At 44.3% G+C, this 16,283-nt stretch overlaps 1 protein-coding gene and 1 pseudogene across 1 annotated transcript in view; one reads left to right on the top strand and one right to left on the bottom strand.

Annotated features, from left to right (window-relative positions):
- Positions 1–16,283, top strand: part of LOC138472472 (testican-2-like) — a 159,363-nt gene that overhangs the window by 71,027 nt on the left and 72,053 nt on the right. The window contains exons 2-3 of the mRNA XM_069610677.1: positions 2,171–2,216; positions 9,292–9,406. Coding sequence (XP_069466778.1) covers positions 2,171–2,216; positions 9,292–9,406 — 161 coding nt within the window. The remainder of the gene's footprint in view (positions 1–2,170; positions 2,217–9,291; positions 9,407–16,283) is intronic.
- LOC138475026 (small nucleolar RNA SNORA49) lies at positions 4,902–5,042 on the bottom strand (annotated as a pseudogene).

Below are 16,283 nucleotides of genomic sequence, written 5' to 3'. Positions count from 1 at the left end.
AAAATGAGCATGATTACCCAGCCAAATACTTTTGATGCCAAACCTAGTTCTGTGACCTCCTGGATGCATACATCGGTATCTGGTGCTCAACCCATAAGCTGAACCCATACTCCTTGACATTCTATCGTATCAGCCTGTTTCTTTTATACCAGCTACCCTGAAAGTGAGTTGGCCACAAACTACAATGTTCCACCTATTTTGTCCAGTTCTCTGCCTAGTCTTACTTTCCATCCCCTTACTTAATGAATACACAAAACTAACTAGATATGTATGGAAAGTAGTGTTCAATAGTTCCATCCAGTCTGCACATCTACAGATCTGCTGCAATACCATCCACTTTTTTAGCCTCCAGAGCTCACTTTACTCTATCATAATGATTGCCTTATATAATAGCACAAACATGAGAGGGGTGGCCAGACTGTTATCTTACACTCTTCCAGGGCACGCAGGGTCTACTTGAATAGTCTATTCGATTTTATGAAGGGCGAGTACCATTTGCAGTGGATGTTTGAAACTTTTATTTAATATTTACCTGTTTGCAGTCAATGTCAAATAAAGGTTTCACTGTGCATGGGTGGCAACAGTGTGCCAAATATAAAGTGAGTTTTTGGTGACCTGCCCCATTTTACATAAAGCACATTTACATTTTTTGTCATCTGTTGCCAAGGGTTGAGTGCATTTGTGTCAGGTCGAGTAGGTAAAATAAGTTACTAGACATGCAGGTCTAGCAGAATTTTAAAGGATTTGCAAGGTCTGACTCTTTTAACTAATGTTTTACTTCAGCAGTACACGAAAATGCTGTATTGTTGCTCATTTTATGTCTTGAGTACAAATAACTTTTGGTGACGTAAACAAATATTAGTACACCATTGCCAATCAAATGGGCTTGTTTGCTAATCAAGAAAATGTTAATTAGCAAACTCTGCTAATCAATTTTTGAAAACAAATGTGTGTCTTGGAATGCGCCATTGTAAAGCACTTCTGTGAATCAGGCCCTCAGTCTTCAGAAGCAAACAGGTAAACAACAATGCAGCTTCCACACAAGATTATTTTCAACAGGAAACTTCCCCTCTGGATGGGCCTTTTTTTTGCTGCAACATGCTATTGAATAAATGAAAGAAAAAGCTAAAACATTGGGAAATGCTTTCACTTTCGTATAGAGGACATGTTTCCTTTTACATGACACCTAATGCATGTTCATGTTAAACCTGTTCCAGTTCATCCAAGTTGCAATTAAAATGCTTAACTTAGGAAGACAACCATTTTGTTTAAATGTTATACACAATAAAACCACATTTAATTTACTCTGTTGGCCAATTTACTTTACACACTCTTAAAGTAATTGTGTTTACTTGACTACCAAATCTCTGAAACATATATGTCTACTACCACTGCCTTATAGACTTCGGGAGGAGTCATTATCGCTTGAAATAATTACCCTTCCACAACATATGGCCTAAGGTGAACTTACTGGCTGGTCATTATCCCATGATAATGACGCCTCCCTCAGTGTATAGTAACACCACAGTTTGATAAGTGTATTTAACAAGCACTAAATCTGTTTTTGGCAGGCATTGTTTAAGGCATTTACCATGAAGGATTGATTGGTTTTCAACATATGTTACTGTAAAAGAAAGGGCATACAAAATAGATATGTAAAACCCAGGCATAAAAGCCTACATAACAATACATACTATAATGCTGCCAGATTCGCACTCCCTGTTTCTCAGTCATTTGGGAAGGAAGGGCCTACGTGATTGAGATACCAGAATGGAAGGCATGTCTTTTCAACAGCCCATATGTTTAAGCATCTTACTTCCAGAAGTCAATGACAGCAACGTCTCGCTGGATATACACACATGCCCCACCCCGTGTCATCATGGAACCCCAAAATGAGGCCTGTGCTTTGCAATGTTGAGTCACTGACTAAGGCACCTGCTACATCTCTCTCATGAATAAGATTTATTTTTTAATCGGGATCCTATATGCATCCTCTCCTCCGTCCATGAAGGGCCTCAATGCGAAATAGTTGATCAAATGGCGCTACAAAGCGCTCCTTCATTCATTCTCTAACATGCATGGATACTGTGTAGGCGCATGGCGCATAACTGTTGTTATATTTGTACATTTCCTCTGCTGACTGGCTTTATTATTTCCCCTTTTTCCAAAGGATGACTACATCAAGAACTGGGAGGACAGCCAACCAGGAGATGAAGGTAATGTTTCAGAATGATTGACGTACTTATATCACTGTGATATTTCCAGAAGGGCAGACTTGCCCATTTCCCCTTGAAGTCTTGTTAATCTCTGGGGTGTGAACGCAGTCATGGAATAGTCATTCCAAAATATGCTGAGTGTCCCCCAAAGAGGGAGGGGACACTTGAAGAGCAGGTGCCGGGCTGGGGCGGTGGTGCTGCTGTCCTCAGCTCCTTAATGCTCCTCACGTCGGGCTTCTGACACGCGCTAGTTTACTGAACACTGCAGAGGGCGCACTGAGGAAAACACGTGTAACCAATCTGTTCCGCTCCCCTGGAGGCCGGAGCAAAGAAGGGGAGCGAAACGAACAGTTGTTCGAAAATAGCCGATTAAGAATGTTTGGCTTCAGACAATGTTAGTTGAATGTGAAACTCGGCTTTGTAAAAGACAGCGCACGTCTGCCTTTATTACAGAAAGTTGGATCTATGTGATTATTGCAACAGCCGAAAATGCAGACTTTTTATTTTTAACCCTTTACACCACTGATATATGGGGGGAGACCCCGCATCACCCCCATATCCCCATATTAATATTATACTCTAAACCCCCCCACAAATATATGTGGTGTAAGGGGGGGGTTAAAAAAGGTCGACATTTTTGTATGATTCCTAGAAAGTTTACACCAGCGCAGTGTAGCTTTTGCGCCATTCAGAAATACATGTTTACCAGACCCCGCCTTAGTGGCGTCAGCGCCCCGGGCAGCAACAGAAACATTTGGCGACTACCGTCCTCCCGCGCAGATCTAATCATGGGCGGGGCACTTTTTTTAATATGCGCCAATGCGAAAGCATCAGCTTCCTATTGTTATTAAATGCTCTCTGCTCCTGACAGGGGGGTGCATTTAATTTCAATAGGGGTGCCTTCCCACACCAAGCTAGCTCGGGGGAGACCTTGAAAGACTCTTCCAAGCTGGCGTGGCAGGGGGGCTAATGGCACCCCGGGTGGTTGCCCGGGCGGCCCTGACCTATGGCTGACCCTTATGCTTACAGTGGCAGGAAAATTACACTGCACCAGTGCAGGTTTTCATTGAGGTGTACCCGGCTGCTTTATGGCATGCTACTTAGGTGCACAGAAAGGGGCTATGGTAAAGTGGTATGGTATGTGCCCCCTCAATACTAAATGACTGGGCTTCTACACCTATTTCCACTAGGTCAGGAGGGGGCCTCCAAATGTTAGCTCTCCAGATGTGCTAGACTACAATTCCCATCCACCTTAGCTGTCAAAGTCACTGTTAGGGATCATGGAAGTTGTAGTCCAAAACATCTGAATAGCTGCAGGTTGTCTGCATGGTTATATGTGATTTTACGGTCCACAATTACAGAGTGGGATATTTCATCGCTGGCAAAACACTGGAAAAAAATGATATTATTTTGTTTTTATTTGGGCCCTGCAACCTCCTGATTTTCTACCCTTATAACCCCGCCCCTACTCCATCCTGACCCATTTTAACCCCTTACCCCACATTTCCCTTTATATATTTATTTAATCTTTTCAGTGTTTTTCTGTGTTATTATCCGATCTGTTATGTACCACTCTGTAATGTTTGCAATAAAATGATTGGATACGTCTGCAGTAGGTCAAACCTCAACAAATGTCAGCTAGTTGTCATTTGTGTCATAATGGCAAAAATATCACTTTGCTCAGTTGGACCTACTAAGTGTTATTTTATTTACAGGATTTTATTAAAGGATTACCGTATTAGCCAGGATCTTGCAGTTCTGAAACATTAGGCTTACTCAATATATGTAGCTGCTGTTATAAAGACCAGATGGGTCTCTTGTTCACGCAGTAACCATTGGGGTCTTGAAATCTTGTAGACAAAAACATGGAGTTGGATTACTGAAGGTAATATTGCTGCAGGATCGCGTGTTTTAATTTTCTTTAGCCTTTTGATAAATAAAACCAAGAACCCACACTTTACGGTTAGATCCATGGTTGCTGCCATACACCAGCAGTCTGTCATGTCCCATATATATCCAGAATATTTGGCAAATTCCATGCATTTAGTTACATGTATCCTATGTGCAACTAGAGTCCAGCTGTATCCACATATATTCATTCAATAGTAGTATTGCAGATGTTCAATGTGTCTTTCCACACTAGTGTAGTTGCAAAGCCTGCTCTGAGCTAAACTGAAATGAGCACGAAGTGTGGTAGTACAGAAACCTTGCACTGGTGTAAGGGCAAGGAGCACTAGGGCAAACATTCCTATGCTAAAACTCACATATACTCTTTCAATGCATTTGTGTACCACGTCAATGTTTGCTAGAGTCCTAGCCCTCGTTATTTGGAGGCCCCCTGCTTTGAGGTCGCCTCTCAGGTGGTCTCCGTCTCTTGCCCATGCCTCCACACATGTATCCGTCATTAGAAGTTAGGATTTAGGCTTGATGCCCAGCTCTCCTTACTCCCTCTGAAATCAGCAGCACTGCTTGATCTTGGTGTTATGAACTCCGTGGGCCTCATTACGAGGTGGGCGGAATGGGATTAAAGGCACCGGTAATGGTGCCGGCACCGTTAATCCCATTCCGCCCTATTACGAGGTTCCCTCACGGGACCCGCTCTGGACGTCTGGTTTTACCAGACGTCCAGAGCGGGTCCCGCGATGGGACCAGGGAGCTAACAGCGGGCCTGTTATTAACAGGCCCGCTGTTAGCTCCCTCTCCATTCCCATTGAGCCCTATGGGGGCTCGAATGGGAATGGGGAAGGACCGGGTCTGGGTTCCCTGAAGGAGGAAATACCGGGCCCTTCAAAGTTGGAATGGCCCGGTATTTCCCCATTCAGGGAACCCGGACCCGGACACAATTTTGGAGGCAGCCATGCACTTATTAAGGACATGGCTACCTCCAAAGTCGTAATGAGGCCCAGTGTGCTTTATTACCTACTTCCTTTCCTTACTTCCTTTTCTCAAAATACTGCTGTCACCGAACATGGGCAGTCTTGGTTAGATTATTGCAACTTTCTGCATCTCACCCCCCCTAAAACACCCATTATCTATAAATAATACAGCATGCGGCAGCCTGATTGATCGCCAACAACAGTAAACATCACGTAACACTGATTCTTTGCTCCTACCAAAGATCCCTATCTGCTGTGTATTCTAAGTGCCATGTTATTATGCAAATCTATGCAAAAAGGACGAGCATACTTGTTCTTGGCACTTAAGGGGTTAAGAGACTCTGGGTAGGATTCACAAAGCATTTTCAATGGGATTTTTTCGCATTGAAGAATACTTTGGGAATCAGTCCCTCTTTGTATAGCTCACAGAAGCTTATATCAAATGGGCACAGCTTTCCTGACATACAGTTTCAAATAATGTACCCCTTCCCGGTCCTTTTGCTGCTTTCAGTTTCCGTTTTTTTTTTATCTCTAAATTCCGCCTCCCTAGAGCTGGTAATCTTTTTCCCTGCTTGCTGCCCAAGAATAGAACAGGTTTCTAGAACACCTTCGCTCTCTTTCTCATCATCTGTCTTTCTGCCACCCTCTCAAAGCCCATTTCTTCTCCTCTGCTATCCAGTCTTCCCTGACTCCTTTTCTCTGTCAGGCACAGTACGAAGAGGCGTACCGGTGAACCTGCGCTCTATACGTTTCTTCAACATGGCTAAATTGGCAGGCAGCATGCCTGGTACCTACACATTCAGTACAGAGAATGTCAGAGTACTGATTTGGAATGATGCCAATGTCATTACGGGTCACAATATGAACATTTGACTTGGTTTTCCTCTCTACTCCATTCTTCCATGCATCCTCAAACTAGATGAAGTAATGTACCCTGATCTCTCTCTCTCTCTCTGTGAGCCTCAAACCCTCAAAGACTGCCCATGCTAAACGTTCCTCCATTCTACCTCACATTACTGGGGTCAGTCCTGACCTGAGACAGAAAGAGCTTGCTCCATTTCCAAACACCCTCATTTCACCAGACCCCATTGTCTGACCTGGTGTAATTATTGTGTTCTGAGAATGTACAAATTCGTGTGCATATCTTGTAATATTCATTGGTTTATGTGTGTGAGGAATTCAACCACCCGCATGGTGAACTTGCGCTCACTTGCGCTGTTTGAAATGTTTAATTAAATGGAATGATGGTAGACCAACCACAGGAAAATGGGTGGGACTAACCCACACACATTTTCCTATGCTCACACCACAACAAACACATAGACCCCTGGACACTGGGTGGACACACAAAGCCTACAGGCACTGTACTCGCTGTCATATTTAGTTGGAATTTGACAGCCAAGAGTGCACTATATCATCTCCAGGATGGGGGCATACCAACCACCCCCTTGCCATAGTCAGCCTGATCAACTAACAAAGGCTCCATGGATCCGCTCTGAGCTTTTGTTAGTCCCTGCAGTTGATGGCAGCAATTAACAAACCAATAGAGGGTACTTCAAACAGGCCCGAATAGGGGCTGGCTGCTGAGGTTCACAAAGGAGACTGGAAACCCAACAACCTTTCATATGTAACTGTGTCAAACCCTAGTCAGCTACGGCCATCAGTATCAATGACAGTGAGCTGTCAGGTCTGGGACGGCTGTTTACAGGAAGCCACCCCTCTAGGGTATGAGAATGTGGTTTGCGGGATCCAGAAAGTCTGGCCTCACTACAGCTTCAAAGGATACCTGCCGCTTTAACAGGGACCACATAGAGAGGATACTTAACCAGAGACACTATGTGATCAACAACAGACAGGAAGATGGGTGGGGCTTAGTATCACAAGGGAGTCTGGCCAGACATATATCTGCTGATAGAAGGTTTCTGCCATTTTATTTCTGGGTCACACCTTGGGCCTCATTACGACCCAGCCGCTAATGGGTTAACGGCGCCGTAAAAGGCTGCAGCGCCGTTAACCTATTAGCGCCTAATTACGAGGTCCCTTTGCGGGACCCGACCTTAACAGCTGGTGTAGACCAGCCATTAAAGTAGGGACCCGCAAAGGGACCTTGGTGCTAATTAGCGCCTTCCCCATTCCCATTGATCCCTATGGGGCAAAAATGGGAATGGGGAAGGGCCATGGAGGAAGGGGGAATTACCGCCCTGCCAACCTTGTAATGGGGTGGTAATTCCCCCTTTCTCCATGACGGAGTCGGTAATTTACCGGCATGGACCATGCTGCTAATAGCACCATGGTCTTCCGCCAGTGTCGTAATGAGGCCCCTTGTTCCTGTTTTCACCCCTTACCTTTCCTGTTGCAAAGCACTCTGGTTTTGACCTCACACATACAGGAGGTTGTTGCTAGGGACCCCCAGATTGGTTTTTTAAGGTAGGTTTAGCCTACACCAATCAATCTGGCCCACTTGGCTTTAAAAGAGGGTGGGAGCCTCTCTTTAACAGATCATCTGAAGTATTTGCAAGAAGCAGCCAGAATAACTCAACCTTGGACCCTGGCTGAAGGTACAGTCTGCCTTACAGCTTCTGCCAGTGAAGGAAGGCCTGGATCTCCAAAGACAGAAGCAAGATCCCTCCCTAAACATCTCCCAGGGAACAGAGTGAGATACAGAGCTCAGAGGACCCTCCAGACATTACGAACCAGTACCCAGTCAGCACACAGCATGAAGAAGCTGGGAGAAGTGCCTCAGCAAGCATTTACTGACGTCCGCCTTAAAGGTCATTCTCGAGACAGTTAAGTTCCTGGAACTGCAACAGACAGCGCCGCTGACCGTTGTCAACGCGCCGTCGCTTAAAGACATACGAGATGTCACGACCAATGCATCAGAACCACTGATCAGCACTGAGACAAAGATTCCTGACCCTAAGACGCCGTGCAGGCCAGCCTACAGCCCTTTGTCCCGCTTCGCTTACCAAACAATCTTGCCGCCTGATACCCGCAGCTGACTCCCGTATTGAACTCTGTCACAGAAGCCTGCAAAACACCCTGAAGCAGACTTGACCCTGTCAAGCCCCAAGAACACCTATAGCACAAGGTACATTTTGGTTGCGTCCCCCTAGTCCTTCCCAGAAGGCCCCTAGAGACATATTGCTTTCTTTGTGCTGATCCAAGAAACCTTAAACTGTTGTGGTTATTAATCATACCAACTAACCTCCTGTCAGGATCCAGAGTGCATCCCTTTTCCTTCTTTGAAACTGTCCGTCCTCTGCATTCCTTTACATGGTGGTTTGTATGCCATAGTTTTACATAGTGGTTTGTATGTCGTAGTGTAGTTAGACTGGTTGTTGTAATTAATAAAGTAGACCTTTTTAATACAACCTTGACTGGACAGTCCCTTTTATGATTGGGTAATAATTGTATTTCCGTGCTCTGTTGCAGCTAACCAACGATGCTCGACCTTTCGGCGATAAGCCTACCATTCTGTCCACGTTACCAAAATTGGACAAGGAGGTTTACAATTTGCTTGTTATTCCAATCTGTTCGGATCCCTCCTGGCATACAAGAGGTGTGGGGATGATTGATGGTTTAGAAACCGATATACACCCCGGCACCACTGGTACCCCGGAAGTTGATTTGTCACAATGTGTCTACACTTGGGTATACAATGGGTGTGTTAACATTATATAATGCACACTAGAGTAACTGTATGGTGTACCTTCAACGGAATATTATTAGCTATTAGTAACACTTCTTACATATAGAGTACATTGCATATTCATATCATTGTTAATACTGTGTAATACTTAGCAATATAATTATTATAATAATAATTATGAGGTTTTATATTATTGTTATTATTAGTATCTAGTTTTGAAACTTTAATGAAGTGGCATGCAATAAATATTATTAATCGTGAAGGTTCTGGTAGAATGAGTGTACTGTTTATAAAGCAGACTCGGGTCAGCACATACATACCATCAAATTATTGTTATGGCCATTGCCTGGTATTCGGCAATGTACAAGTGTACACGAAATAAGAAAATGTTACTTAGAACAACTTGTATTTTCTATTTTTCTATTTAATACCGAGATTAATAAGGGCATGTTCAAGGGCATAGTCCTGCTTCTCCTTCTGCATGGAATGTGTGGCTGTGTGTAAGGTGGTGATGTGCATTGAACTGACACCTGATGCTCTCCCTGTTTAGCGCTGGACACCACCAAGGACCCCTGCCAGAAAGTGAAGTGTAGCCGGCACAAGATCTGCATTGCCCACGGCTACCAGAGAGCCATGTGCATCAGCCGCAAGAAGCTGGAGCACAGGTAAACCCGCCCACCAATGCACGCTGCACGCACATGTTCTTGATATGCATGACACATGTACAATTGCACTGGTTCAGTTCAGAGCCATGGCCCTATTACTCAGTGGGCAGGGGCCATACAAGTTATGATGTGTGTTACCTGGGCATGTGTAAAGAGCTAACCGGCTACACGTGTGCCCTCAAAGGAAGTGCACTTCAATTTGTATGCATGTATTTATTTATTTATTTACTGGGCATTTATAATGCGCCTATAAAGCAGATGGTGTTTCAAGGCACCACAAGACAAAGAGAGAGGGAGTAGGGGGATAAGGGATGAAGAATACTGCGCTTAGAATCCACTAGCTGGTATTAAGCGTGTTATAAATGAAAAATAAAATAAATAAATAAATAAAGGTCCTACTACCACAAATTGGTGTTGTAGAAGGAATGTTGTGGTTTCTTTAGTAATACCTAAAAACATGTTGGAGAAACCGCCACGAGCATTGAGGATCTCCCTTCATTGCTTCGTGAGCTCCCCATGTAAATGCCTGTTCCCCTAATGCATGTTCCCATTAAAAACATGCCCTGGGAAAAGAACACCAACACCCTCCCACGGCGCACGCAGACCTGACAGAGCTATGAAAGATAGTGTGTGAGGCCTACATTTGCAGCCAAGAAGGCTTTAGGCGGGTGTAGGCAAGGTTGCACACCTGGGCTTCAAGTATCAGATTTGCAGTATTGCTCAATCTGGCCAGATCAACACAGCCAGTGGTTCAGAGTTAAGGCATGAGAATGATAACCGGATGTGTCCTTATATAGCGCTTCATGATAGATTCCTGCTGCTTCCAAGCACTGTAATAACAGGTGTTATTTTTACACAATGTGTTATGTTATTCAGTGTGATTACACGTGGATTGTTTGAAAAAATGAACTTCTAAACACCAAAGCTTGAAAATTAAATTTCGAACATTAAAGTTTGAAAATGCACCTTATATAGTTTGTATTGTTATACCATAAAGCTAAACAAATATAAACATTGTTAATGTTCTTTTAAAGTGTCTTTCATTCCGTCACCCTCTTGAGATACTCCCGACCCTCCCACCGCCGCCGTTCTAATGCATGTTCCCCACCCTCATGTCATGAATGTATTATTTTAACGTGAATTACAATCAATTCGTAATCAAATATACCACATTATTAACACACCCTGAAAATGTCCTTCCATACACACTTTGGGACGTGTACACAGCCTTTCACACTAGTTTTAGATAATTGGATATATAGCGCTGTTATCTGTACATGGTAGACTTATAGGAACATACTCCCACCATAGCACTACACAGCCACAATAATATTCAATGAAAGCAAAACACATTGAAATGGAGACATACATGTACCTATTAACACACGTTTTTAAGTTGCCAAAGTGTAATTTTGTATGTGATTACTTGGACTGGCACACCTCCAATTAAACAACACCCTAAGCTCATTTTCTTTGACTCCTCGGTAACCAGTTCCTAGCCAGGGATTGCCCTCGTGCCATGGTTTGCATATTTGCGCTTTTTACATGTTTCATACATTCATTCACTTTACATGTCATACTGTGTGCATCTGTATTTCACTTCTTTGGGAACACACCCATTATGTGTGTGTTCACGGCACAGAATAACACACTTTTTTACATTTGCATCATATTTTCACATAAATCATCAGCAACACAACCACCTTTTCAATACATGAATGGTTGTCTCGGCAGGTCTCCGTCAGATTGATTTTATTAGAAAAAAAACACATAGTGGCAGCTGAAGGAGACCCATTTTTCCTTATTTCTTCATTGTGACTCCTTCCATGATATGTCAGTAATAATGTTAATAATTTGGGGATTCCTATATGAAATTAAATGATATTTTATTTATATTGCGCTCGTACAGAAGTGTTTCAGAGCGCGACCAGGCAAAGGGTGGGGAACAAAGGAGAACAAAACAGCGATCTTACTAGGCCCAGTGACATTAAGAACGTGCAAGTGCATGGGAAAGCGAAAAGGGGGGAAAGTGCATGGAAGGGGGGAGAAGTGGAAAGTACGGAACAGAGGAGAGAGCAGAATAAATCATAATAAGTAAAATAAATAATAAGAAGTCAAATAAATAAATAATAATATTTATAGCGTTTCATATCAGATTCTTCCAGTTTCTAAGTAAGGCATGGTGTCAACATTACTAGCCATTTGTGGTATTCAATTTATCAGCCTCCGCAGGATGAAGGCCAGAATCAGCCCAAATGGGTATTAATCCCAGATCGCCGAAACCCATGTTGCAGGGCATCATCGTCCTGTTCCCAGAGTGTGTAGTGCTTGAGCCACACTCCGGCTGTGACAAGGTGGGAAACAGACTGAGGAAGCCAGCCTTCCTCCCCCCAATGTTTAGCCTCCCCTCGTACTCTACTATTTGTGAATAAGTCGGCTATTCTGCAGGTATCCCTCCCAAGCCCATCCGCGACGTCCTCAATTAACAAGAGTCAGTGGGCCTCATTACGACCCTGGCGTTAAGGGTTTAACAGCACCGCAAAAGGTGTTGGCGCCGTTAAACCCTTAACGACTGATTACGAGGTCCCTTTGCGGGACCCGACCTTAACGGCTGGTTTTTCCAGCCATTAAAGTAGGGACCCGCAAAGGGACTTTGGTGCTAATAACGGTACTGCAATTTCCGGTACCGTTATTAGCGCCTTCCCCATTCCCATTGAGCCCCATGGGTCAAAAATGGGAATGGGGAAGGGCCATGGCGGCATGGGGAATTACCGCCCCACCAACCTCGAAATGGGGTGGTAATTCCCCATTCCGCCATGGCGGACACCGACATGGACCATGGTGCTATTGGCCCAGTGTCTGCGAGCCTATGGATAGGATTGGGAGTGCTGCAGAATTAATTGTTTCATTTAATGTTGACTATCCTTCCCTCTGAGTGAAGAGCATTATGGAACATGCAGTCATTGGGGATATCTCTCCAGAGTGAGGCAGGGTGAATCCTGGGATGAGCCGGCATGTGTGTTAGGATCTGTGCCCGTGGCCAGCAGACGTGGAATAATTTGGAAGCTCATGACTGTAAAGTTAAGGTGATTTTTCCAAAGAATTGTTCCTCAATATTATGTATTTGTCATGTTCAAGAAAAAAAAAATACATCACCCATGATGCACCGTCTTGCCTGCTGAAAGACCTAGAACAGTTATCTGCACTTTTCGGTGCTACATCCATTACAGCGCGCAGTGCTGCTCTCCTGGAAAACTTTCAACTGAAAACGGCACTTTTGAACCTTCATAGGAGCTTATAGGAAATGAAATGTGCAGGGGAAATGTGGGAGATTTTAAGGGAATGGGGCATTCGAAGGAAAAATCAGGGCTATCTGCCGTGGCCATGAGGGAGATTTGCAGAGAACATCAGGGGGATTTGCAAAGAGCATCACGGAGGTTGGCTGGGACCATCAGCAAGACTGGGAGAGAACATACAGGACATTTAGAACAAATCTGGTTTTAAACATAAATGAAATCTGTGGCGAATTGTAGCAATGTGGGTCATATAATGGCGCGGACGGTCTTCTCTACAGAGTTAGGCAGAATAAAACCTGGCACAAATTGAGGGGAGTGTTTGTGAGATTTGGGATGTGTGATCTCATGAGTGGTTCTCCTTTTCTAGGCAGAGTGCATTCATGAAAATTTAGCACTGTTTGGGGTTCTCGGTACTGTTACAGTGCAACCTGGGACAGGTGCTCTAGGCGTGGGGGTGCTCAGCAGTTTTATTTTTTTTCACTTTTACTCAGTGTGTTTTCCCTTCTTGCAGCCGTGTATGACCTGTCGATCACCATGCACATGCATTTAGAGCAAATACTACCCCCTTTGCTCCTTCACCTTTCTTCCACCATTTCAGGCAGAGTTTTTAATATAAAAGAGGGCACAGACCAGCTAGTCCAATTATGCACACATGTGAACACCAGGGTGATTTGCACCAAATAGCAGCACGAATTGTGGGGAAAGTCACGGATACTTGCAGAGTGTTCAGGGCTCACCAGCCAGCTCTGTGTTAGGATGTGCAGTGTTTCCAATGTTTACCTGTTAAACCATGAGTGTATAATATTTCCTTCACTATGTCTATTGTCACTTAGATACTATAGAACATAGAACTGCATCTTATGTAGCAGGGTTCCATGGAGAGCCAGTGAAGAAGCAGGGCCTTAGTGGGAAGATTGTACTCCTCCTGCTGGGGGTCGTCTTATGTCATCAACTTGCAAATAAAAGGTTCTTTACCTTTAAACTACTGGTTATGTGAAAGCCTCCCTTTGTACATAACATTTGGCGACGAGGATTTTGACTGGGACCCGGAGGACGACCCCCAGCGCCTTTTCTACAGATCTAGTGTGCTGGCTGTGGAGCGGAGCCAGCCTGACTTGCCTGAGGGAGGGCCTTTTTCAGTGGATTATTGACGGCCTGACATCCAGTGTGTGGCATCCACCGGAGGGACATTGCTAGCGCCAGAGGAAAACCCCTGGAGGCTCCGTGGTCTGTGGGAGCTGGAATTGGACCCCTGCAATTTTGTTGAACTTGTGGAGACTGGGCTGGCAAAGACACGGCTTTGGCACTTTTATAATTGGATTTTGGGTTGTGTGTTTTCTGAGCGGCCATTGGACACCCTGGCCCCACACTGAGCAAGGTTGAGAAAGGAGTCGCCGCCGATGACCCTGGTGAGGCGCTCCAGGGTGAGTACATAACCAAGCAGCTATCTTTTAATTAGTGTCACCTACCTGATTGGGTGGGAGCTCTATTGGTTAAACCAGAATTGCAAGCTTGTTATTCTATTCTGCAACTTTGAGACATGGCAAATGTGCCTGCTCCTGTGTTTTTTCTGGCAGTGCCAGGTGAACCCAGGGTTAGATGGGAAGACTGGAAGGAAGGATTCAGCAAATATGCCTTAGCAGTGTTTGGTGCCAACTACTCCAATGAGCGCAAGGAGGCATTGCTATTTCACTGTTTGGGAACTGCAGGCCAAGAGGTCTTAAAGAGATTGCCGGAGCCTTCTGACATTTTGGATGCTGGTCCATATGAAAGGACATTAGCCAAACTGGACAGGCATTTTAGAGTGGAGGAGAACATTATATTGGAAAGATATAAATTTGCCACGAGAGAGCAGAAGAATGGGGAAAGTATCGAGGATTTTGTCACGGCTTTAAGGGGCTTAGCAGTGAAATGCAAATTCACTCACTGTCAGGATGAGCACTTGAGAGACCAGCTAATGATTAAATGTTCCAATGACAGTATTAGGAAAGAACTATGGAAAGAGAGGAACCCCACTTTGGATCGAGCAATTGAGATAGCGAAAATGGTGGAACACACAGATAAGTGCATTGAAGTTCTTCAATCGGATACTGTGAACAATGGTAAACCCAAGTTGGATGAGAGTCAGGGTTCAGTGCTGAAGGTGTCAAAGGTTGTTCAGAGGCAGAGTACGTGGAATCCAAGACGCGCCTCGCAGAATGCTAAAAGGAGCGAAGAGAACAGACCGGCAACCGGCAGAGGATGGCGTCAATGGGTTCCTGCAAAAGATAGCAGAGGGATTCCCAAAGACATGAATTCTTTCAAGATGGTTAGGGATTCAGGACAATCCAGAGGTTTTCCAGGGAGAAGATGCTTTAGATGTGGAAGCTTGTCGCATATAGCCTCTGATAAGGATTGCTTTGCTATTCATATCATATGCAATGAGTGTGGTGTGAGAGGGCACATTGCCCGATGTTGTAGAAATTTTAATGCTGGGTCAAATCAAGTGCATGAAATAAGTGCAAGTTATGAAGATGAGTCATATTGTGAGGATGGCAGAGAAGTGGTAGTTACAGTGAATGCTGTCAATGGCAGAGTGAAAATGCAGAAACCTTATGCTGAGGTTGTAATTCGAGGTGTACCCGTACGCATGCTAATGGATAGTGGTGCTGACTACACCTTGATAAGTGCGGAAGTGTGGAGGAACAAATTCGATAGTTGTACTCTGTGGGAAAATACTGTTAAAGCAAATGCTTATGGAGATGTTCCCATAGATATTATAGGTTGCTTTGATGCTGAATTACAGTTTAAGGACAGGAAGGCCAAAGGTTGTGTGTATGTTACCAACAGAGGGGGTGAATTGTTGTCATGGAGTGATCAAGCTGAATTGAAGATAAGGCTTGAGGCAAGTCATCCCGAGCAGGTAATGTCTGTTGCGGGAGGAGAGCCCACAGAGATACAAACCACGTTATCTGGGAAATTGGGGTGTCTCAAGGGCTTTGTACATGTAATTCGCCTAAAGAAAGGAGCTGTCCCTAAGATTGCAAAACTGCGAACTATTCCTCTTGCTCTTAGAGGAGATGTAGAGGAAGAACTCAAGAGAATGGAAAGAGATGGTGTCATTGAAAAGATAGAAGCATCTGAATGGGTCAGTCCTATAGTTGTAGTCAGAAAAGGCAATGGGTCTTTGAGGCTCTGTATAGATCTTAGACATCTAAACAGCATGGTTGTGGCAGACAGGTTTCCCCTTCCCCGAATAGATGATCTGATGGTGGGAGTAGCTGGGTCAAAAGTGTTCTCCATACTAGATCTTAAATCGGCCTACCATCAGGTTGAATTGCACCCTAATTCCAGGGATCTCACCGCCTTCATCACCCCGATTGGATTGTTCAGGTGTGTTCGCATGCCATTTGGTTTGGTCTCAGCCGCAAGTGTGTTTCAGAGTATTATGCATAAATTACTTGGGGGTGAAAAAGGGGTGATGTGTTATCAGGATGATGTTCTTGTATGTGGGAGCGATGAGAAGGAGCATGATGTTCGTTTGAAAAGAGTTTTGGATATTTTGAAGGAGGCAGGCCTCACCGTTGCCTTGGAAAAATGTA

This window comes from Ambystoma mexicanum, chromosome 8 (genome assembly GCF_040938575.1).
Source record: "Ambystoma mexicanum isolate Mex_15411 chromosome 8, UKY_AmexF1_1, whole genome shotgun sequence".
Classification (NCBI taxonomy): Eukaryota; Metazoa; Chordata; class Amphibia; order Caudata; family Ambystomatidae; genus Ambystoma; species Ambystoma mexicanum.
This window is presented reverse-complemented; position numbering and strand designations above follow the sequence as displayed.